Source organism: Neolamprologus multifasciatus, chromosome 3, assembly GCF_963576455.1.
Source record: "Neolamprologus multifasciatus chromosome 3, fNeoMul1.2, whole genome shotgun sequence".
NCBI classification, from domain to species: Eukaryota; Metazoa; Chordata; class Actinopteri; order Cichliformes; family Cichlidae; genus Neolamprologus; species Neolamprologus multifasciatus.
In genome coordinates, this window is record NC_140441.1 from 13584761 (window position 1) to 13607784 (window position 23024).

At 44.6% G+C, this 23024-nt stretch overlaps 3 protein-coding genes across 5 annotated transcripts; 1 reads left to right on the forward strand and 2 right to left on the reverse strand.

Annotated features, from left to right (window-relative positions):
• Positions 1–553: 553 nt before the first annotated feature.
• On the forward strand, positions 554–22776 carry LOC146521712 (amino acid transporter heavy chain SLC3A2-like). 3 transcript variants are annotated; one of them, XM_085149342.1, is made up of 11 exons: positions 554–679; positions 2891–3043; positions 3235–3285; positions 4328–4512; positions 4721–4894; positions 5040–5128; positions 5342–5478; positions 5701–5810; positions 21468–21751; positions 21839–22058; positions 22156–22776. In XM_085149342.1, the coding sequence occupies exons 2-11, from the start codon at positions 2898–2900 to the stop codon at positions 22293–22295; spliced, it is 1536 nt and encodes a 511-aa protein (XP_085005468.1). In that variant the 5' UTR covers positions 554–679; positions 2891–2897; the 3' UTR covers positions 22296–22776. The 3 variants fall into 3 exon arrangements, with proteins under 3 accessions (XP_085005468.1, XP_085005456.1, XP_085005463.1); XM_085149330.1 differs by lacking the exons at positions 21468–21751; positions 21839–22058; positions 22156–22776 and adding exons at positions 5921–6204; positions 6292–6511; positions 6609–6787; XM_085149337.1 differs by lacking the exons at positions 3235–3285; positions 21468–21751; positions 21839–22058; positions 22156–22776 and adding exons at positions 5921–6204; positions 6292–6511; positions 6609–6787 and having other exon boundaries at positions 2891–3094.
• LOC146521713 (uncharacterized) lies at positions 7788–11200 on the reverse strand. The gene is made up of 2 exons (XM_085149347.1): positions 8355–11200; positions 7788–7945 (listed from the first exon to the last, which is right to left on the reverse strand). Exon 1 carries the CDS (start codon positions 10928–10930, stop codon positions 9743–9745), a length of 1188 nt encoding a protein of 395 aa, XP_085005473.1. The 5' UTR covers positions 10931–11200; the 3' UTR covers positions 7788–7945; positions 8355–9742.
• Positions 11384–15297, reverse strand: LOC146521714 (uncharacterized). The gene is made up of 3 exons (XM_085147373.1): positions 15094–15297; positions 11473–14684; positions 11384–11417 (listed from the first exon to the last, which is right to left on the reverse strand). The coding sequence occupies exons 2-3, from the start codon at positions 14490–14492 to the stop codon at positions 11384–11386; spliced, it is 3054 nt and encodes a 1017-aa protein (XP_085003499.1). The 5' UTR covers positions 14493–14684; positions 15094–15297.
• Positions 22777–23024: the final 248 nt, after the last annotated feature.

Genomic DNA, 23024 nt, shown 5'->3' on the forward strand with positions numbered 1-23024 from the left:
TTTGGTTACAAATGTCTACTGTCTGTACGTGCCCCACAGTTATAAACTTATGAAGTCTCATGTAAGTTTAGAGGAGGGAAAAAGTTATAACTGACTTTTTTTTTTAAAGGAACATTTAAGTTATTTCTCTAGAGACTGTAATTCCAAATTCACGAGGCTCATGTTTAGATGGCTACAATGGGATGAACTTCTTTTTTTCTTTCTTTTTTTTGCCCGACCAAATATCAAGTGTAAGCATTGACCTGTCTGATTAGGAAGAATATGTAATATTTATATATTTGTTACCCATTTAAGTTATTGATCTTCAACAACAGTCTGTGGTTTCGCCATTTACACTGACAGTCATCGTTTGCCTTTTTTTAAAACCATGTTTTCTTGTTACTTGTATATAAAAAATATATAACAGCTATAATTAATCCCTTAACTCTGAAGTGTATGATCTGATGTCAGTCAGATTGGGTAGCAAACATAGTCGGGAAACACGTTTTCAACACAGCAGGTTACCTGGGTGTAAGATAGATAGAGAGGCAGTTTCCCAGAACACCTGTTCCCCAGGTAGGCGGAGAAACCGGGCGGGTACAAATAGGCGCTCTGATCTTCTCTACGCGCTTAGTAGAGAACAAGGGATAACCGGCTGTAAACTAAAAGCCAAACCAGAATTATATATTGTATTTGACAGGTAATTTTGATTTACTTCATCAACTTTTCTGCCACTCTGTAACTTCAGACCTGCCGTGTTATCGCCGGGAGTAGTCTTCAGCTCACAGCCGGATAGACTGCCTCGTGTAGGAGCACATGACGCTAGGGATGGGTTTGATTTCATCATCTTAAAGGAAGATGGAGTTATACGATATCACACAGTTTTTGGAGTTGTTATTGCTACCGGGTCGATTTTAACTTGTGTTCGGTGAAAGTTTCACAGACATTTACGGTGTACTTGTTTGAAGTAGTGATGTGCGGATCGATCCTGAAATATCGATTCCTCTGATACCAATCATTTATGTTCTAGAATCGATTCTCACATTAAAATATCGATATTTTAGTAAATTAGGGTAAATTTGTAGTTTATCATTAACAGGAACACAGTGGAAAGAAACTATAACATTCGGATTGTCTACATTCAAAGGAACTATTTCCTCTTCCGCCTTTCATAGTCATTTGCGAAATAGGCTGTCTCGCAGCCCCTTGGCGTGCGCACTCACAACAATGGCTGAGCGTAATTGGAGTCATGTGCGAACCTATTTTACCTCCACAAAAACTGAGACGTGGTTTGCGATACATGTGGCAAAAACGTGAGGTGTTGTGGCCACACTAGGGAGACATTCAAAAAGGCTGTTGGGGGGATAAATACATTTCATAGTGTTTATTTATCGGATGAAATACGTTAAATGTCCGGAAACAGCGGGGGTGTCCAAATTCAGAGGCTGCTTCCACCTGAGGACCCGGCCTTCGTGGTCGAGAAAGCCGGGTATTAGGTCACGAGCTCCCTCGGTGGAGTGAAACTGCCGTCTGCTCCTTGCTATCTAAAATATAACCGGGCGCTGGTGTAAACTCTCGACCGTCTCACACTTCTGTTTAATCAGTTTTCTGTTTGACGTTTATTCAGCTGTGTGAAAACCCAGAGGAACCCTCCCGAGGGATTAATAAAGTTAAATTTAATTTAATCTAATCTAATAACTTTAATCTCAGCCAAACTGATTTACTCACGAACAAATAAAACACTGAAAAAGCCAAACAATAACATTTTTAAGTTATCTAAGTGACTCATATATCATGTTTAACCCGAGTAGCGAAAGACCTCGGGGATTTGAAGACGATGTGTCAGTCGGCTCAGATATTTAAAGTTTACACAGCTACATTCTCACCTGAAAATATGTTAAAAGTACTATTAAAACTAAGCAGCTGCCGTCATTGTTGGAAACAAGTAATCTGATGTCCTGTAATCATTATGACGCTATAATTTGAGATACAATAAATAAAATAAGTTTTTGTACAAAGTATCGGTATCGGATCAGTATCGTCGATACCACCCTGAATATTACTTGATATTGGATCGGAAAGGAAATCAGTGGTATCGCACATCACTAGTTTGAAGAGGTTTATTTAATGACTGTTGAAGCGAACTGGAACAAAATTTCCGGTTTACACCCCTTTAATCTTAAAGCCGTGTGTGTGTATTATATTAGTTATATTAGACTGTCAGAGAGCTACTTGTTGGGTTTTTTTGTTTGTTTGTTTTCTTTAACTAACAAATGTTCACTGTCGTTTACTCGTGACATTTGTTTAAATCGTTTTCTTAATAAGTCTATGCTTGCTATTGTTATGCTCTTATTATGAAGGGTAGCTGCAGTATTTCCGTAACTCGAGGCTGACTGCTTGACGTAAAAAGTAGTAATCGTTTCATTAGACACCGGTGGAACATATGAGCATCTCAAGAATGGGTTTTCCGTTTATTTGAATGTATTTTTTTTTTACAGCAGATATTTTTGTTGCTAGCGTTTTGAGTGGGTTTTGAAGTGCGACTGACATGAACTAGTTTGTTTGTTTTTTAGTTTTTAATGAGCGCTTTGTAAGGAAAAACAAACAAGAGCTTGTGTCTAATTAAGTAGGGAACCTCACCGCCTCTCCTGTTTAATTCCTACATAAAAACTGGGTTACCTTAATGAATCTAGTCGTTGCCTGTATGTCCTGTGTAGGGGGGGATGTTACATAAGGGTGGACAAAAGGCGAGTGGATCAGACTTGGCCGGTGCTGCCTTTAAAAAAACAAAACAAACCCTCTATTCCTTTTGGTGCTCTTGGTTTTATTTAGCTCTTGGGTGTTAGCCAATGAGAGTGCTTTTGCAGATACAGGTATTAATTCATAGTTTTCCTTTGTGCTCCACCTCCAGTTAAACCATGAATAAAGACACAGAGATCGACATGAAAGAAGTGGAGCTCAACGAGCTCGACCCAGAGAAGCAGCCCATGACGGGGGACGGTCAGGCTCCAGGCGGGGAGAAAAACGGCAGCGTCAAGCTGAAAGTTCCCGATGATGAGGTTGCCTTCACCTGGCGGTTCAAAGAATTGCTGATGAAGATTGCTGGCACTCCAGGGTAAGAGCTGCAGCTGAAGTGTCTTCCTCTGTGGGGCCTAATATCAGTAGACATTTTGTTCATCTTTTTTTTTTCTTTTTCTTCCACATATTGGTATGGACCCGCTCGGTTCTTCTCCTTGACGGCAGCATCAAGGACACCTTCACTGGGCTGTCCAAAGAGGAGCTGATGAAGGTTGCTGGCACTCCACGGTAGGGATGGGTATCGTTTAGGTTTTATCCGATACCGGTGCCAAACCGGAACTTTTGAAACAGTACCGGTGCTTAGATGGTGCTCAAACCGGTGCTTAAAGAATGGAGAGCACACACTTTGTCCAAAAACCTCTCATGTTCAGCTGGGGTTTTTTTTGTAAAAAGATAACAATGTTAGCCTTTTCAGCAGCTATAGGGGATTTATGGTATCACTCTTGGCTGGAAGCAGTGCTTAAACAATGGAAAAAACACAAACTTTGTCCAAAAACCTCTCATGTTTAGCAGTTTTCCACTTTTTCTTTGATCATTTTAGCCTTTTTGGCCAGGGTGAAGGGAGTATCTGCCATCAAACAAGAAGACAGCTGCATGTAACTACGACGGTGTTTGCTAGTTCACCTTACATGCATTAATGTAATAACGTGGTTAGCTTACTCAACGTAAATTACACACGAACAACATTAAGCTACTCATGCAGAGAAGAACGGCTGCTGCTGCCATCATCATCCTCATCATTTCTGCTACACTGGCAGGGCTCCGGGTCCGATAACAGGCACCACACCCGCAGTAGATGTGCTCGGTGTGAGGTCTCGCAGCAAGCTATCAAATACGGTGCATTTCTCGGCTTTTAACAAAATGCTATATGTCGCCAGGTGTTTCATCAGATTTGAGGTGTTACCTCCTTTGAACAGTATCAGCTTAAAGCACTTGTTGCAGGCTGCTGAGTTTGCATACAGCCAGACTTTTGACCATTTCGCCTTGGGCATTTTTAATCTGTAGCTCTGCTCTAAAAGAACGTATGTACCTGGTTCCGCCTACACTTGCAAAGGTAAAATGATTGGCTAGAATCCAAAGTGTATGACATCTCAGGGAAAAAAAGCACCTAAATGTGCGCTGCTTTTCGGTCTGGTTACTACTGTTTATGTCAGAACCCAGTACCCATCCCTACTCCAGGGTAAGAGCTGCAGCTAAGCACTGTCTTCCTCTGTGGGCGTTAAAATCAGTGGACAATTTTTACATCATTATTTTTGTTTTTCTTCCACAGATGGGTGAGGACCCGCTGGGTTCTTCTTGTCCTCTTTTGGTTGGGCTGGATTGGCATGCTTGCTGGAGCCATTGTAATCATAGTCCAGGCTCCTCACTGCAAGGCTATTCCTGAGATGAACTGGTGGAATGAAGGGCCTCTCTACCAGATCACTGACCTTGAAGCGTTCTCTGAAGGATTGAAAGGTAGACTATTTGTGGAGAGCTTATGAAGCTGATCAAGTGGTTTTATTCTTGCATGTTTAAAAGAATACATTTTTTATTTAAAAATGTTTATTCCAAAGATAAGTGTTGCCCTGCTGCTTCTCACACCCTCGTTTTTCTGCCTTATGTGAAGTTTACACTGACCCAGCATTTCATTCAATACTTCCTTTTTTTTCTTTTTTCCTTTTAGGTGTTGAAGAAAAGTTGGATGACATTAATGAGCTAAAGGTGAAAGGCCTGATTATCGGGCCTCTTAATATTGCCCAGGCCAACCAGAAGATTATTCTGAACTTTGCAGAAATCAGTCAAGAGCTTGGAAAAGCTGAAGATCTGGACAACTTGTTGAAGGCGGCCCACAAAAAGGGTACATAATTTTCTGATTTGAGATCAGTTACTTGCTATACAGCTCACACTTAAAGAGTCATTAAGAGTGGTTCCTACTTTGTTGCCAAATTCTGGACTCTTGAGGACCAGATGTGAGCAAACATTTGCTTTCCTGTTTCTTTCAGGCATTTCTGTGGTGCTTGACCTGACTCCAAACTACAAAGGACATCCTATGTGGTTTAGTGGCGGTAAAGAAATAATGGAAATAGTCAAGGTAAGCACACAGATTTAATGTTTGATTATTTCCAGCAAGAAAGCACATGAACCAACATCACTGTCTTTAAATGTGATAAACAAATCGCAAATCTTTGACTTTTGGCCCCATGGATGGACGATTAAATTGGACAATTATGTATGTAGTATTATGTGGTGTAGTAGATTCGGGTCTTGCTGCCACTGTAGTTAACTTGGATTTGTTCTCTTCCAGGCTGCAGCTGAGTTCTGGCTGGATAAGGGTCTTGATGGCATCAAGATATCTGAGCTTGTCATTCCCTCCACCAGTCCTGATTGGGCCAAACTGCGGATGGCGGTCCAGGGAAATGGCACTGATGACACCAAGAAGAGGTTAGTGTGGCTGCTATTTTGTGACCTGTGATTCAGCACAAGTAAACAAGGTATTTACTAAAGTCATTTTAAAAGCGTCAGTAAAATATCAGGTACAGGATACTGTGTTCTGAGAGAACATGGACATGAAATACAGTCCCATCAACATTCAAGGAAGTGTTTCAAGATGTATAAGAAGTACAAGTTCTTCACTGACCTGATCCTATTCTCTCTTTTCTTTAGGGCTCTGATGGGTGTGGTCAATGATATTTCAGCTGAAAACTTGTCTCAGCTAGTCAATGACTCTGGTGTCGATCTAATCTTGTCTGACCTGCTCAGTAGAAACACAGAAGGTAGGCTGCTACTGTTTGCATAGTAGGGATTATTATTATTAGTGACAATAATCCTAAGTAAATGTCAAAAAGGTGCATTGTAGATGATTATGGTACCTGAATATCCGCAGGTAAAGAGCGCATTAGGGTCCTGAAGACCCTCCACTCTGAGCAGAGAAAAATAGGCTGGGGTCTCGGTGCTGCTCAGAAGGACCATCTGTCTAAACGGGCAACGACTTGGGGCCTGATTCGTCTCTACCAGCTTCTGCTCTTCACCTTGCCTGGAACCCCTGTGTTTACCTACGGAGATGAAATTGGCCTTCAGGCAAATCAGATGAGCAACAAAAGAAGCCAGACCAGAGAAGCTCCGAAGATGGTTTGGAATGTAGAGAAGGAAGAAACTGACGGTGCTATGGTAAGTGTGGGTGTGTTCAGTCTGTCACTAATCAAGCGTTCATTTGCTTTAAGTGCAGTAAAACATTTTCTTGAATTTCATTTACAGTCTAACCATACTGAATACGCTGAAATAAGGAAGTGGTTCAGATCCCTCAGTGACCTGAGAGGCAAAGAGCGCTCCCTCCTGCACGGCGACTACTATAGTCTCTACAGCTCTGCCACGTCTCTCTCCTTCCTTCGTGTGTGGGATCAGAGCGAGAGATACATAACAGCTGTAAACTGGGGAGATGGTCTCGAGGAGCTGAAATTAAATCTGGAACCCACAGGCAAGTTACAGTTCAACGGATATGTCTACTGACGATATCCAGCAATATCTATTAACTCTGCTATTTATTTTAAACTTGATGACCTTTGTTTGTGCAGAGGGGGTAGAGCTACCAGAAACGGCCAAGGTGAAGCTGTCAACTGACCAAGAATTTGAGGTGGACTCGACTGTAAACCTGGAAGAACTCACGCTCAAAGCCGGACAAGCACTGCTTCTGCAGTTCCCTGCAGTACACAGACTAAAGATGGCGCCAAAGGATTAGTAAAGCTGCATACTGATTAGTGTTGCGCTTATTAAAATCTACCACAGTAGTGGTTTTTGAAATGGGCGACACGGGTGGTTGCCCGGGGCAGTGTCGTGGTGGTCGTGGTGGGGGGGCATTGGCGGTCCTAGCCTGTTTGGTGCCCTGGGCGAGCACTCCCTCTGCCCCCCCCCCCCCCCCCCCCCCCCCCCACACACACACACATACATATATGAAGAGAGAGAGTATGCATAGTATGCAAACGGCTACTAAACAGACATCATAATTCGTCATACAATGAGAACAGGACAAATCAACAATTGACACTGACTAATTAATATTATATCATTGTATATATTGTTTGGAGTTTAGTCTGTTACTGTTACTATTTTTACCATTTCTTCTTGGAGCAACTGTGTAATCCACATCATTTCCTCAGGGATTAAGAAAGTATTCTCATTCTTAATGTTTTAGGATACATGACCTGCCATTATCCAATGACACATCTGCTTACCTGTGTCTTTTGCTCGTTTCTCCTTGTAGGAGCCATAATTAAATGTATTGAATTTTAATGATCACTGGGTTTTCATTTGTTTGGTTGCTATGGTGATGTGTAACGGGAGTCACGTGGGTGCTAGGGGTGACATTAAGAGGACGTTTTCAGTCTGTCTTTCACTGGTTTGATTTTGACAGAGAGGAGGGCTGGGTAGCCATAGTTTTTGTTGACCGCAGCACAACGAGTTTCCCCTTGTTCCATTAGAGCCTGTGATGTGCCGATCACATTGCTCTGTAAACTTTTCAAGCACTTTAATAAACAAGCAAACAATTCCACCTCTCACATTATTGCGTAAAGTTGACAGGAAAATAGGCAGGGTCCATCCCCGGCCTCTAGCGACTGTGGAAGTTGCTACACTCCTCCTCTTCTTTTCTCTTTTTTAAATTTAAAAACGGGTTGTGTGTGAGATTTTAAATATATTTAAAATATAAAATATACATTTTACATTGTTATTGATCCATTTACCCCTAGTCCTAATGTTGAGGAGTACTTGGTGAGGGCTAGTTCTTTTAGGTTCAGCAGCTAACAAGATGGTGTATCGGTCAGGATACAGGAAGGAGGACAACAGGCTTCCACTTTGCTGGATTATCACCGCCAGCTGTTTTATTGCCACCTAGATGCTCAGTGTTGCCAGCAGTCTGTAGTAACAAACAAGTTGCCATGAGTATATAAATATATACAGCAAAGCTTCACTAAGATAAACACAAAGAATTAAATGAAATAAACCAACACGTCCATCTGAATATACACATAACACAACATATATGATTTGAACTATGCCAATCTTACATCTCTTGCTCCAAACACAGAAAGGACACAATAAACACAGTGAGAATGTCATACATAGCCGAAACATCCACTCTAACTGTAAACAAAGGGACTTTGGCGCCATCGTGTGGCCGAATAAAATTACTACACAATGGCGGCGGCCAGCGGCACATGCCTTTAGTCGCGAGATGAAAAATGCGGTGCTACAACGCGGTAGAATGTAACTAAAGCCGCGGCCAACATCAGAATCGGAAAATAAACATATTTAAGGAAACTTACTTCCAGTCATGAACTTAACACTCGGAGCATCACCGTGAAGGATGGCAACCAGGAACACAGCTTACGAGGTAAACAGAACTAACACGGAAAACAATCTCCCCTTCCCGAGTAGCATCGCGTTACACCTACGTCATTTCCTACGACTCCACCCCACACAATATTGCAGAACATAGACATAAATCCCAGAGCCTTTTATACAGCCGCCCCCAAATGTGGTTACACATTTGCTCCCCAAAATAAGGCTCCCTAATCAGTTCCAGGAGGCGACTTGCTATTCTTCTCAGTATCGCTGTCTTCCGATGGCACGGCAGGTAAAACTACCAACCGAGCAACTGGTCTGGTGTAAACACGTCCATTAACGTTCACATCAGCAGATCTGACAAGTCCATCATCACTACGATGAATCTTGATCACATGGCCTATTGGCCACAAGGCTCGAGGCAGCTGCGGATCTGCAACCATAACAACTGCCTTTTCCAGAAGTTCAGGAGGAGTTGACTGCCACTTCTGCCTCGCCTGTAAGCCAGGCAGGTATTCCTTGATGAATCTTGCCCAGAACTGATCAGCAAGAATCTGTGAATGCCTCCAACGTCGCCGACTGAGGTTCTCTGTCTCTGAGTAGACCACCTGGGGTAGTGATCCATCAGGCCGCCCCATGAGGAGACTATTGGGTGTCACAGGGTCCACATCGGCTACGTCAGTGGAAACGTAGCCTAAGGGCTTTGCGTTAAGGATCAATTCTACCTCCAGCAGAACTGTACGGAGTACCTCCTCGTGAAGAGGTTGGGAACCCACACAGGTGCGTAGAGCTGTCTTCACTGAACGGATTTCCCTCTCCCATACACCTCCAAAATGTGGGGCTGCCGGGGGGTTGAACTGGAATCTGATCATCTGACGGGCGAGCTTCCCCTGCAATGTCTCTGACATGTTGGCAAAGGCTTCTCTGAGTTCTCGTTCTCCCCCTTTGAAATTGGTCCCACAGTCAGACCATAACTCTGCCGGTGTCCCTCTTCTGGCTATGAATCGCCTCAGGGCCATTAGGAACGCATCCGCGTCTAAGCTACTTAGGAGATCCAGATGTACCGCCCTCGTCGTCATACACTTGAAAATGATTCCCCAGCGTTTCTCGTGACGTCTTCCTACCTTCACAAACATAGGCCCAAAACAGTCAACACCGGTTGAGTAAAAGGCTGGTTTGTGCATTGTACAGTCTAAGCCGAGCAGCAGGAAGGTCAGCCATCTTGGGAACAGAGGGTTTTGCCCTCCAACGCTGACACTCAGGACAGGTTCGCTGGTGCTTGCGAATTGCCCCTCTTCCACACAGTATCCAGTAAGACCTCCGCAGCTCCGCGAAGACCCGTTCGGGGCCTGGATGATGCAGATCAACATCATATTTCTGGATAAGCAGACGTGTGAAAGGGTGTGAAGGATACCAGGACAATCGGATGCAATATAGGTCCGCCAAGACCTTCTAGGCGTCGCAACCGACCCCCTACTCTGATGAGGCCCGCTGAGGTATCCAGTTCAGGTGCCAGGGTAAGCAAGCGGCTTCTGGATGAGACAGGTTTCCTTTCTGAAAGCAATCTGCACTCCTCGGGAAATGACTCCTGTTGAGCCTGCCGAAGGATGGCCTGTTCAGCATTCTGATAGTCCTCGGCACTAGATGGCGCAGTCGAGAGTCCCTGACCACAAAGCTCTTTGACAGTAACATCCAAGAGCTCCTGCCAAGCCTTGCACGCCATTCCATCCTGACAGGTAGGTGTGGAGGTGATAGAGGTTCCACAGAAGACTGTCTTCCGGAGCTCAAGGTCGTCATTACTAGGCTCGGAGCTCGGGTTCTCTGGCCATGTGTCAGGACTGTTGAGCAGAAAGGGGGGTCCATTCGACCACCGATTAGGCATTTTGAGCTCGGCCAGGGCCTTCCCTCTCGTCAGGTCATCTGCTGGATTACTCTCTGAGTCTATGTAGCGCCAGGTACAGTGTTCCGTCAACTCCTGTATCTCAGCTACCCTGGCTCCTACAAAAACCTTGTAGCGGCAGGACTGTGAGCTCAACCAGGTAAGAACAGTGGTCGAATCAGACCACAGGACTATTCTTTCAATCGCTGAGGTGAGTTCCCTTTTCAGGGTACTGGCCAGCTGCGCTGCCAGCAAAGCTCCGCAGAGCTCGAGGCGGGGAATAGAGAGAGCTCGTTTGGGGGCTACCCGGGAGCGAGCTAGGATGAAGGTGAGGTGAACTTGCCCATCCTGTTCTACAGTCCTCATATAGGACACCGCTCCATAAGCTTTCTCAGAAGCATCCCCAAAAATGTGCACCTCACGGATGGCCCCCTTTGAGTTAGCACTGGCAGGAACATAGGCACGTGGGAAGGTAAGGTGAGGTAAAAACTGAAGCTCCACCTCCCAGTCAGACCAAGCTTGCAGGAGGGTGGAGGGGAGATTCGAGTCGTCCCAACCATGCTTCTTATCCCATAGCTGCCTGAGGAGGAGCTTGGCCCGAGTGGTGAAGGGTAACAGATAGCCCAAAGGGTCGTACTGTGAGGCTAGGACTCTATAGATGTTTCTGAGGGTTGGCATCTCATAGGACACGGGCCTGTGCTTATAACCCAAGGAGTCGGTATTCCAGTCCCAGCTGAGCCCGAGCGTGGTCTCTAGCGGGTTGGATTTGTCCTCGGCTAGCCACAGATCCAGACTCTGTGATCTAGCTTCTGGAGGCAAATGGCTCAGGACACTTGGATCATTACAAGCCCACTGACGTAGCTCGAAGCCAGCTGATTTCAGCAACTCTCTTAGCCGATCCACCAGATCTCTAGCTTCTTCTGGTGAGCCAACACTCTGTAGGCAGTTGTCTACGTAAAAAACACCTCTCGATGGAGAATCTCAGGCTGTCGTCAGGCTGTGTGTGCTCCATCACATGACGCTGCAGGGCAGATGTGGCGCAGCAGGGGCTTGAAGTTGTCCCAAATGGCAGGACCTGCCACTCGAAGATTTTAGGAGGTTCATTCACCTTTAAGTCTCGCCAAAGGAACTTCAACAGAGGCCGGTCTTCAGGGAGGAGCAGTACCTGATGGAACATCCCTTTGATGTCTCCACTCACAGCTATGGGGTGTTCACGAAACCTGACCAGCACCCCCAGCAGGGAAGCTCCAAGAGTAGGGCCAGGCAACAGGAACTGGTTCAGGGACTGTCCAAGGTATTTATGGGAACAGTTAAACACCAGGCGATTCTTTCCGTTATGACTGACAAGATGATGCGGTATGTACCAGTTCTCCTTGGGCGAAGTCTCATGCGTAACTTCCTTCACAGCTCCTGATTGGATCAGCGTCTGCATTTCTGCCCTGTAGGCATCAGCCCGACTGGGATCCTTTAGCAGGCGCCTTTCTGTGCTTCGAAGCATGGGCATGACTGATTCCTTTGGTGCATTCAGTGGCGGCATCTGTGGGTGACGGAGTAGAGGTGTAGCATACCTGAAGACTCCATCGACCATCCTGCGAGTTGTTCTTGCCTCAAGCAGGGCCACAGCCTGCTGATCCTGTTTCGACCGAGTGACCTCTTTCTCGGATCGGTAAGGCACCACGTCCACCTGCCAGAGCCGCTCCACATGCTTGAGCAACTCGTCTGATTGGGCGGATGTATACAGGGATAGGACAGGCTGGGTCTGCCGCCCCATGAAAAGACTTGGCCCTTGAAGGGTCCAGCCAAGCCGGGTGTGGACTGCTGCTGGGCCTCCAGGTGGGCCGAGGCGGACTGGTTCTATGGGGGTGATCAGGTGTGGCTGGTCTGAACCAATGAGGAGCAGAGGCTTGGCTTCCTTCAGGGCAGGGACCGGGATCCCATGCAGGTATTTGTACTTCCTTCTCAGCTGGTCGATAGGATAGGTATGGTGAGCTAAGTTGAGATGATCAGCTGTAAACGCTCCATCAGTCTTGTAGTAGGATCCAGGATTGGTAACAGCAGAGACGCTGAAGGATACGGTATGTCCATGAAGCATCTGAATATCTTGGCGGACGGTTTGTAATGGCAGGTCCTCCGGGATGCCTGCCAGACCAAGAGTCTTTGCAGCAGCAGGGAGCAGCATGGTCCTCTCTGAACCGTCATCAAGTATAGCAAAGGTGTCTAGAGTCCGCTCTCCATGGCTCAAAAGCACAGGTACAATCTTCAGCATGACACGATTGCCAGCCCCATGGCGATCAAGGTAGAGTGAGCCCGAAGCTGAACTGGTTAGGCAGCTTTCCTCCTTTGCAGCCATGTCAGCGTTGTTTCCTTCTGTCCTGGCATTTACCTCGTGAAGAGCCAGCAGATGTTTACCCTGGCAGCGGCTGCAGGGTTTCTTTAGCGTGCACTGAGCAGCTAAATGAGTTCGGGCACAGCGCCAGCATCGTTTGTTGACCTGTATCCAGTCCTTTATTTCCTCTTTGGAGAGCTTGGCTACATCATCACATTGGCTAAAATAGTGTTCTGTGCTCTCACAGTAGGCACAGTAGGCTTTGCTCTTGACCTTCCCTCTAGCTCGACTCTCCTTCACTGGTGGAAACGTGTGTTCTGATGGCCCCTTTAGGTTATGTAGGACTGTCACGGTTTGTCGGCCTGGACGGGCCTCGGCCTTTACACTGGTCCTTTCTCTACTGCTTCTTACACCTGCTTGGCCGTCAAATCCTTGACACCAGGACTCCTGACGAAGCCATGCAGATAGGTCGTACAGAGTGTAGGTGCTCCCGGGCTGCTTAAACTGATGTCGACGAAAATCAGCCCTCTGTTCAGCAGGAAGCTTACTTATTAGTCGGGCAACGTGGGACCCACAGTTCAACTCCACTTCTCCTTCCAGTCCTAATGTTTGTAACAGCCCAACTAGTGACTGCACCTGAAGGGAGAACCTTTGGAAGGCTACTGTGTCACCTCGCCTTATTTCAGGACCATCCAGGACACTTGCTATCTTTCTCAAGGCGAGCTGATGAGGTTGTCCAAATTTGTCGTGGAGGGCTGCCATGGTGTCAGTATAAGGCTTGGGTGAGTTCAGGTAAGCATCGGCGATAAGTCGAGCTTCATCTAGTTTGAGGTGGTCCACAAGTATCTGATACTTGAAGAGCTCAGTAGCATTAGGAGGGAGTAGGTTCTCTAAAGCCATGCGGAGCCTAGCAAACTCAGAGGGATCAGAATGAATGAACCTTGGAATGGTTGGTTTGGGCCCCCTGTACACTAGCTCAGCCGAAAGAGGAGCAGATGGGTTATTGCAGTGCCCACTGGTTACTCCAGTGACAAGAGAGGGGGAACTGGCTGGAACAGGCTTGGTTGGGAGATAACCTGTCTTACTTGGTGCCCAGCAGGGGGGTGGCACAGAGGGTTGTGGAGGCGCATGAAACGTGTTTCCATCTTTAACCACAGGGTCCTGATATGGGGTGCAGCGATGACTTGGCAGCGAAGGCTCACCAGCGAAATATGCTGTGCGGGGTAGAGGGTGGTACTGTACACCATTATCGGAGTATTGTTCATCAACCTTCATTTGGGAGAATCCTGTGTGCAACTCTTCCACCGGTTCAGGCCATGGTGGTGGGTCGGGCCACACCTCCTCATCCTCCTCCTGTGGCATTGTCTCAGGGGTTGTGTATATCTCTCCTGAACTGCGCTTGGGGGGATGATTGGTGCTATGCTGTGAGGCAGTCAGCTGAGCCATATCCTTCCTCAGCAGGTGAGCCACTTCAATCAGCTCTCTGAGGTCACTCTTTGCTTCCTTCAGTTCTCTGAGGCCCTCCTGTAAAACTTGCTGTGATTGGAGTAGCTGCTCTCTTTCGGCCTGCAAGGCTCTGAATTCTGTATGAAATGTGTGTATTGAAGACCCTGGCCAATTGGAAGGTGCAAATTCAGGTGAGTGGCTTCTATTAAGGTCCACATCCTGTTCACTTCTTCCCAGTGGAGGGGGTGTGTTGTAATAGGCCCCATCCCTGTCGCTGTAGAGGGGTGGCGTATGACTATACTGAGGCTGAACTCTCCCGCTTCTTGTGTGAGGCTGTGGGGTATCCCACTGCAGCATTTCCCTAAAGGGGTGGCCTGTATAGTTAACATCAAAGTCCTCAAACCGGCTTGGTCGACGTGTATGGCGTTTAGGCCTTACATCAGGACATGTCGCTCCATCTGGCTCCATCTTGATAACTGTATCCGGCTCGAAGGACCAATGTTGAGGAGTACTTGGTGAGGGCTAGTTCTTTTAGGTTCAGCAGCTAACAAGATGGTGTATCGGTCAGGATACAGGAAGGAGGACAACAGGCTTCCACTTTGCTGGATTATCACCGCCAGCTGTTTTATTGCCACCTAGATGCTCAGTGTTGCCAGCAGTCTGTAGTAACAAACAAGTTGCCATGAGTATATAAATATATACAGCAAAGCTTCACTAAGATAAACACAAAGAATTAAATGAAATAAACCAACACGTCCATCTGAATATACACATAACACAACATATATGATTTGAACTATGCCAATCTTACATCTCTTGCTCCAAACACAGAAAGGACACAATAAACACAGTGAGAATGTCATACATAGCCGAAACATCCACTCTAACTGTAAACAAAGGGACTTTGGCGCCATCGTGTGGCCGAATAAAATTACTACACAATGGCGGCGGCCAGCGGCACATGCCTTTAGTCGCGAGATGAAAAATGCGGTGCTACAACGCGGTAGAATGTAACTAAAGCCGCGGCCAACATCAGAATCGGAAAATAAACATATTTAAGGAAACTTACTTCCAGTCATGAACTTAACACTCGGAGCATCACCGTGAAGGATGGCAACCAGGAACACAGCTTACGAGGTAAACAGAACTAACACGGAAAACAATCTCCCCTTCCCGAGTAGCATCGCGTTACACCTACGTCATTTCCTACGACTCCACCCCACACAATATTGCAGAACATAGACATAAATCCCAGAGCCTTTTATACACCTAAAGTGTATATTTATTTTTTTACTTTTAAATATTTATTGTTCGTTTACTTGCACTACTGTAACTGGAGCCTCATTGTCTCGTCTCTCTATGTACTGGACTCAAGGGCGTAGATTTGGCATGGACGGAAGGGACGTGTCCCCACCAATATTCAGCGATTATTGAATTGTCCCCACCAATAATTTGATCTCTTCGAGCAAAGAAAAACTAACCCGATAGAAAGAAAAAAAAAACACGATCTGTCAGCGTCTCATTCAGCGAGCGGTGCAGAAAGAGTTAAATTACGTTCTCTACTGGAGTCTGTCGGATTATGATATTATTTTATGCCATGTTAGACCCCTAATTAAAGATTGTGAATTATTATGTAGTTTTAGTTTGCATTATTCTCCTGAATTAGAAGAAGGTGATAACTATTACATTTGGTAAACTGATTTGCATTACATTAGACTGCTGATTTATTGTGAATGAATGATATTGTTTTGTGATGCATTATACTGCTGAGTTCTAAGAAAATATTGTTCACAGAAAGTCATCGCCTTATTTGTCTGATTAGAAGAGAACAGAGCATACTGCCCCATCTCAGCAGGAGCAGATAAACAGGGAGCCAAGGTCGTAGCTTAGGCGCTGTGTGAGAGAAAGAATGTGAATGTTTAGGCTTTTATGATTAGGTGGGGGCCACTAGAGGCTATAAGAGTTTGATCAAGGCTCCACCATTTTGAGATCTGATGCTGTCTGTGTATGGTGTCCATCTCCCACGCGTGTGTTCATTAAATCATCGTTTGACTTGACCTGGCCGGACCAGTGTGGTTATTTTGGGTTTTCCTCCTGTATCCATCCTCAATATTTGAATCCGTAACAAGTCCTAAGTCATGTGACAAATATGGCCAATGTGATTGGCTGTGCCTTTCAGGGAGCTCTGTTTAGTTTTAGCAGCGGCAAGCCTGCACTGCGAGGAGGAGAGGAGGACAGCAGCAAAAAGGAAGAACCTGGATATAAGAAAGTATTTTTCAAAGAAACCTGTAAGTCACTTAAAGCCAAGTTCACACATAAAATGTGTCCGTCATAATAACGTTACAGGCTATGCTAGGCTTTGGCCCACATCAGTCTAAAATTGTATGTAGATGTAACGGGTGTATTAAAAAATAATTTATATTTCACCAAAGATCCATCCTGCAGTGTTATCTTGCTTTGTCAGTATTGGTTATGTATATGTGTTTATTTATATATGTTTATTTTCTGTATTTATATTTTGGGAGCTTTTATTTTGTTTGTGTGACCTTTGACTTCCCACGAAGTCACTTCCTGTAGCTGCGTGCTATTTTCCTCAGTCGCCTAGAGGCCCTTGTCGCTACCCGATCCGTACCGGAAACCCGATCGGTACCCCGCATGCGCGAAAGGTGTCTACTTCCGGTCGTAGCGTTTTACGATAGTTATGGGTCAGCGTATCAGTTAAGATGTTAAGAATAATTGACTATGTGCACGTTAGCATATGCTACTTCCGGTGCGGAAACTCCTGTGGGGAGCTTTGTTTCCGGTGTCCTATTCGCGCCCTGTTTACGGTCCAAAACAAGTTAAGCAAATGAATGAATCAAGCGGCGATTTACATTTCTATAGAAGTCTCGGGCATTTACCCAATATATCTGTAAATGATGTTCATCGACTTGTCGATATTTTTCCCCCGCGCCTCAGAGCAAAAGAGAAAAGGGATTCAAATGTTATATTTCTCAGCTGTCCCTCGTTTATCGCGGGTGTTATGTTCTAAAAATAACCAGCGATCGGTGAAATCAAGTAGCCAATTTTATTTTTTGACGTTGCAAAACATTTCGTGGACATACAGTGCTGCACTTCAGAGTAACACTGCTAACGATCGATGCAGCGATTCTGTACTGTACAGGAGAGACGTCACGTAGGAGATCGTCTGCAGCGATCAGGACGCAGGACACAAGGTGACATAAAAAAAATAAGCATGCAAACTTGCACTAAAAAATCTGCGAAACAGCGAGGTGAAAGGTGAACCACATTATAGCGAGGGACCGCTGTAATTTTGAAGGTAAGTCACAACATACCCTTCCTAAATACTAATGTATAGAAACCGTTACCAGCAATCATTAATTTTTTGTGTGGCTTTTTTCACAGGTTTGTTAACATGCTGTGTAGGTGTGTACTTGACTATACAGAGATGTGCTTCTGAATGTGGACGATGTGTCTTCTGCATGCAGTAATGCAGTTCTGCTTGTGTTGAGTGATGTAAACAACTGATCGATCTAAACTCTTTAAACGTCAAAATTGATCATTAGATTTTTTTGTGACACAACAGTGGTGAGTGTTCCCACCTTCTGCTCTTTGTAACTTAACGCAATCTTTCCGTTTTCGAGTTGTGGACATGATTTTGGAGTATATCTTCGCAGTAGCAATTGACCGCAAAGTAAAGCTACCGGAAATGTACAACCCCACATCCGGTCTCAAACCAGGAAGTTAGCATTTTCTCGTGCACAGGGTCAATAAGTATATCTTAAAATGTTTGCAATAATGAAGCATTTCAGTACAATGTAGACAAAAACGAAAAATAAAAAGATAGTTACGGATCGGGACTCCCCAATCCTTACTGCGCATGTGCAAAGTCGGACCGTACAAATCGGGTCTACCCGATCCGCACCGCGCATGTGCAGATGTTTTCTTCTTCTTCTGTTCATTTAATGGCAGTTTACTCCCCAGTGTACGAGGATACTGCCACCTGCTGACCGAGCGAATGAACCCTATTATAAACTGAATTGGCGTCATTGCAAACGTGTGTTAAATTTGATTTAGTGATAGTCGAGTGTGTTTATGCTTGTCTGTGTGGAGAGGATTGACTGGAATAGTGATGATGATGTCGGCTATCACTGTTAATTGTCAGTAAACACTTAATCTGGCTGCTGAATCTTCACGTGACACATTGCTAAGTCAATATTATTAAGTCTGTAATTAGGCGCTATTCTTCTTATTTTACGGCGCTGTTGTTCAGTCGGGGGACGCTCTCTGTTGAGGAGAAAAGCATGAATTTGCTTGTATACGGATTATCCATTGTTTAAATGTCCCGATAGTCGAAAAGGAGGCAGAGCTGTTGAGAAATGCTAGGAGCTAACTGGGCGCTAACCGTATCATTCAAATATATTGAATGTCGCAATGCTGGCAAAGAGAGGAAGTGACGTAAGATTTGCGCATGCGGGGTACGGATCGGGTTTCCGGTACGGATCGGGTAGCGACAGCCCTGTCACTACCCGATCCGTACCGGAAACCCGATCGGTACCCCGCATGCGCAAATCTTACGTCACTTCCTCTCTTTGCCATTGGTTGATCAGGCTTGCAAAAATTTGCTACCAAAATCTATCTTTGCCCTGCCCATCGGCCTATCGTAGGAAGGAAAAATATATGTTAATGCTTTTGCATTCTTTCGGAAATGTAGCTGGGTAATTATGTCATTGGCATCGGTGAGCCACTGTCAATATGTGACATATTGAAATCGCTTTTGAATTTGCGCTTGTTTTTTGCTTTCACTTTGCAATCGCGAACTGTGTATAGAGAGCGACAGCACTGATTGGTGAGTGATGATAATTTGCGCACCAATTCCTCTGACATCATCTTATCAATCGTTAGCTTACTATGCAAACATGACAAGTGAAATCTTCCGCAGCAAGCTTAAACATGTGAGAGGTTGATCGCGCAGAGAATCGCTGAGCGTTATGTGAGTGCGTGTGTAAAAGCAGCAGGATATATATTTTAGTTCTGCTGAGTCAAATAAGACAGGTCAGCATGAAGAAGTGACAGCCAAAGAAAAGCTTACCACAAAACGGAAAAGTTATGACAAATCAGACTATAAGGCAAAAAGAAAGTGCAGCTTTATGGTTTCATGGACAAAAGAATTTCTGTGGCTGCAATATGACGAGCTAAATAACCAGGGCTGCACATAAGTGGTCCGCAGGTGCACATTTGCTGTCAAAATAAAAAACGCGCACAAGATAAGAAGTTGCAACGCGTGTTTGCGTACATAAGATTTTCTGGAGGAGGACAGACATTTGTTTAGAACTCTTAAAGATGTCAAAGAAGCTCCTTTAAGCAATTACTTTGGTGTTCCTCCACCTCCAAAGAAATGTCAGAAGGAGTCCGAACCACAAAAGAAGCGCGTATTCTCGGAAAAGTGGTTGCAGGAGGTGAGCTGGCTTCAAACAAATGATGAACTCACACAGATGTGGTGCAGAATGTGCTGTGAAAATTTAATAAATGACAAATTAAAAAGGCATGAACATTTTTTTTTTTGTATCGAAAAAATATCGAACCGTGACACCAAAGTATCGAACCGAACCGAACCGTGAATTTTGTGTATCGTTGCACCCCTAATATATAGATCTATATATATCTATATAGATATATCTATATCTATCTATCTATATATATATATAGATCTTTTCTATAGATAGAGATAGATATATATCTATCTCTATAGATAGAGATAGATATATATCTATCTCTATCTATATCTATCTATATATATATATATCTATATCTATCTATAGATAGATATAGATGCACCGATACCACTTTTTTGGAAACGAGTATGAGTACGAGTACTTGCATTTCAGTACTCGCCGATACCGATACAGAGTACTTAATAAAAATGTGATTTAAATTTACAGGTAACAGCTTTAGTCCTATAATTTAACAAAAAAACAACAACAACAAGGGACTAGTTTGGAATTAAGAACATTTATTTAAAATGAAAAGCATGTTGTATGCAACATATTACAGAATAAATAATTATAAAAAACAAAATTTAATTTTAAATTTGTTCGTCTGTTTCTCTGTTTAGAAGTCTCACTAGCACAGTCACAGCTGGGATGACATCAGAGGCTAGTGCGTCGTAGCTGCTCACTTTTTTAGTTGGTTCCTCAAAGGGGGCGAGGATGGCAACAGTCGTCTCCATAAGAGCCCATTGGTGAGCGGTGAGATAGTCAGGGAGTTCATGCTCGGACACGCCCAGCACTCGCTTTTGCTCAATCGGCGACTGGAGCATGTAATACGTGCTGTTCCAAGCGCGTCTGTATGTCCTGCTGCAGTCTCTTTATTGGCTGGTTGAGCTGTCCCTGAATGTCCTCGAGGCGGGAGTAGGCTAAGGCGGAATGTTTAAAATGCCCAACTATTTTCCGTCGCACTGCTATAGCATCAGCTACGCTCCTCTGTGCTAATAAGCATGGGTAAATAAGCGTGGGTAAACTCTTTGTACTCGTTGTCGTGTTGGGATTTTGGTGCTTGATTAAATTACTTGTGTTAAATGCGCTACCTTTTGAGCCTCCTCTGGACAATTTCGCTGAGCACAATTTGCAGTCCGCCTTTGTTTTCACGTCTTTGTTCACTTTGAAATAGTTCCACACGGCTGACTTGTCTCGCGCCCTTCTCTCAGCTCTGAGCTGCAGCCGGGGCCTGGGGGCGGGCACTCGGCGCCTGTGATTAACCCCTTACATGCCGCTCAAACATAGACAGGTCTCAGACCGTGGTATCGGTCCCCGGTATCGGGGGACTTTTAACGAGTACGAGTACTTTAGAAAATGTAGTATCGAGGCCGATACCCGATATCGGTATCGGTGCATCCCTACTCTGATGGGTGTGGTCAACAGTATTTCAGCTAATCAGTTGTCTCAGCTAGTCAATGACTCTGGTGTCGATCTAATCTTGTCTCACCTGCTCAGTAGCAACATGGAAGGTAGGCTGCTATTTTGTGACCTGTGATTCAGCGCAAGTAAACAAGGTATTTACTAAAGTCATTTTAAAAACATCAGTCAAATATCAGTTACAGGATCATGTCTCCTGAGAGAACATGGACATGAAATACAGTCCCATCAACATTCAAGGAAGTGTTTCAAGATGTATAAGAAGTACAAGTTCTTCACTGACCTGATCCTATTCTCTCTTTTCTTTAGGGCTCTGATGGGTGTGGTCAATGATATTTCAGCTGAAAACTTGTCTCAGCTAGTCAGTGACTCTGGTGTCGATCTAATCTTGTCTGACCTGCTCAGTAGAAACATGGAAGGTAGGCTGCTACTGTTTGCATAGTAGGGATTATTATTATTAGTGACAATAATCCTAAGTAAATGTCAAAAAGGTGCATTGTAGATGATTATGGTACCTGAATATCCGCAGGTAAAGAGCGCATTAGGGTCCTGAAGACCCTCCACTCTGAGCAGAGAAAAATAGGCTGGGGTCTCGGTGCTGCTCAGAAGGACCATCTGTCTAAACGGGCAACGACTTGGGGCCTGATTCGTCTCTACCAGCTTCTGCTCTTCACCTTGCCTGGAACCCCTGTGTTTACCTACGGAGATGAAATTGGCCTTCAGGCAAATCAGATGAGCAACAAAACAAACCAGACCAAAGAAGCTCCGAAGATGGTTTGGAATGTAGAGAAGGAAGAAACTGACGGTGCTAAGGTAAGTGTGGGTGTGTTCAGTCTGTCAATGATCAAGCATTCATTTGCTTTAAGTGCAGTAAAACATTTTCTTGACTCTCATTTACAGTCTAACCATACTGAATACGCTGAAATAAGGAAGTGGTTCAGATCCCTCAGTGACCTGAGAGGCAAAGAGCACTCCCTCCTGCACGGCGACTACTATAGTCTCTACAGCTCTGCCACGTCTCTCTCTTTCCTTCGTGTGTGGGATCAGAGCGAGAGATACATAACAGCTGTAAACTGGGGAGATGGTCTCGAGGAGCTGAAATTAAATCTGGAACCCACAGGCAAGTTACAGTTCAACGGATATGTCTACTGACGATATCTAGCAATATCTATTAACTCTGCTATTTATTTTAAACTTGATGACCTTTGTTTGTGCAGAGGGGGTAGAGCTACCAGAAACGGCCAAGGTGAAGCTGTCAACTGACCAAGAATTTGAGGTGGACTCGACTGTAAACCTGAAAGACCTCAAGCTCAAAGCTGGACAAGCACTGCTTCTGCAGTTCCCCTACACGGGCTAAAGATGGCGCCAAAGGATAGGAAAGCTGCATACTGATTAGTGTTGCGCTTATTAAAATCTACCAAATGCAGTTTCTGAATACATTCTTATGGATTAAAACTGCATTAAGTAGATAAATTTCAGTCTGACAGAACATAAATTTAGTGGGTTAAATGAAACGTGCAGTTTTAAAGTGTTTAAAACATTAGTGTAATAACACTACATTGTTCAAATGTGTGAAAGACATTCCATTTCTGGTTCTTTGGGCATTTTTCTTATTAAAAGTTGTGCTGTTTATGGTTTTTAGAAATCTTACATTTTCCTTTTTAGTGACTTTCTTTATAAATTTTGGGGGGAGAGAGTTTTCATAACTCTCACAGGAACAAGAAGTAAAGTTTGGATGCATGATGTTCGAGTCTGTCAAGTGAAAAGAATAAACGGTGTTCTGTACTCAACCGCATATTCGTGTTTTTGTGTTTGTGTGCAAGGCGCCTTTAAGAGTTGTGTGTAAGCTGATAATATCACATGAGATGTTGACGGTCTTTATGCAGGAGATAATATCAAATGAGACGTTCATTGTTTTCACTGCATTACAGGTGTGTATGTGTGAAAGTGTGTCACAGATGTGAACGGAGGAAGTGTTTATTTTATCACCGCCTTGAGATGGGTTTTTATAGACGCAGCAGCAGACACCTATGAGTCTCACTAAAGGGGTCACACACCTGTCCGTGGCTCTCTTAAAGTAACTATG

What these genes read in the sequence shown, in the direction of transcription:
- LOC146521712 (XM_085149337.1), top strand. Translation starts at nt 2,898, where the DNA reads ATGAATAAAGACACAGAGATCGACATGAAAGAAGTGGAGCTCAACGAG. An exon ending in GTTCTCTGAAGGATTGAAAG is followed by an intron (nt 4,513 to 4,720) that starts GTAGACTATTTG and finishes TTTTCCTTTTAG; the next exon opens with GTGTTGAAGAAAAGTTGGAT. An exon ending in AAGAAACTGACGGTGCTATG is followed by an intron (nt 6,205 to 6,291) that starts GTAAGTGTGGGT and finishes TTTCATTTACAG; the next exon opens with TCTAACCATACTGAATACGC.
- LOC146521713 (XM_085149347.1), bottom strand. Translation starts at nt 10,930, where the DNA reads ATGCCAACCCTCAGAAACATCTATAGAGTCCTAGCCTCACAGTACGAC.
- LOC146521714 (XM_085147373.1), bottom strand. Translation starts at nt 14,492, where the DNA reads ATGGAGCCAGATGGAGCGACATGTCCTGATGTAAGGCCTAAACGCCAT. An exon ending in CTGCTGGGGGTGCTGGTCAG is followed by an intron (nt 11,418 to 11,472) that starts GTTTCGTGAACA and finishes ATGTTCCATCAG; the next exon opens with GTACTGCTCCTCCCTGAAGA.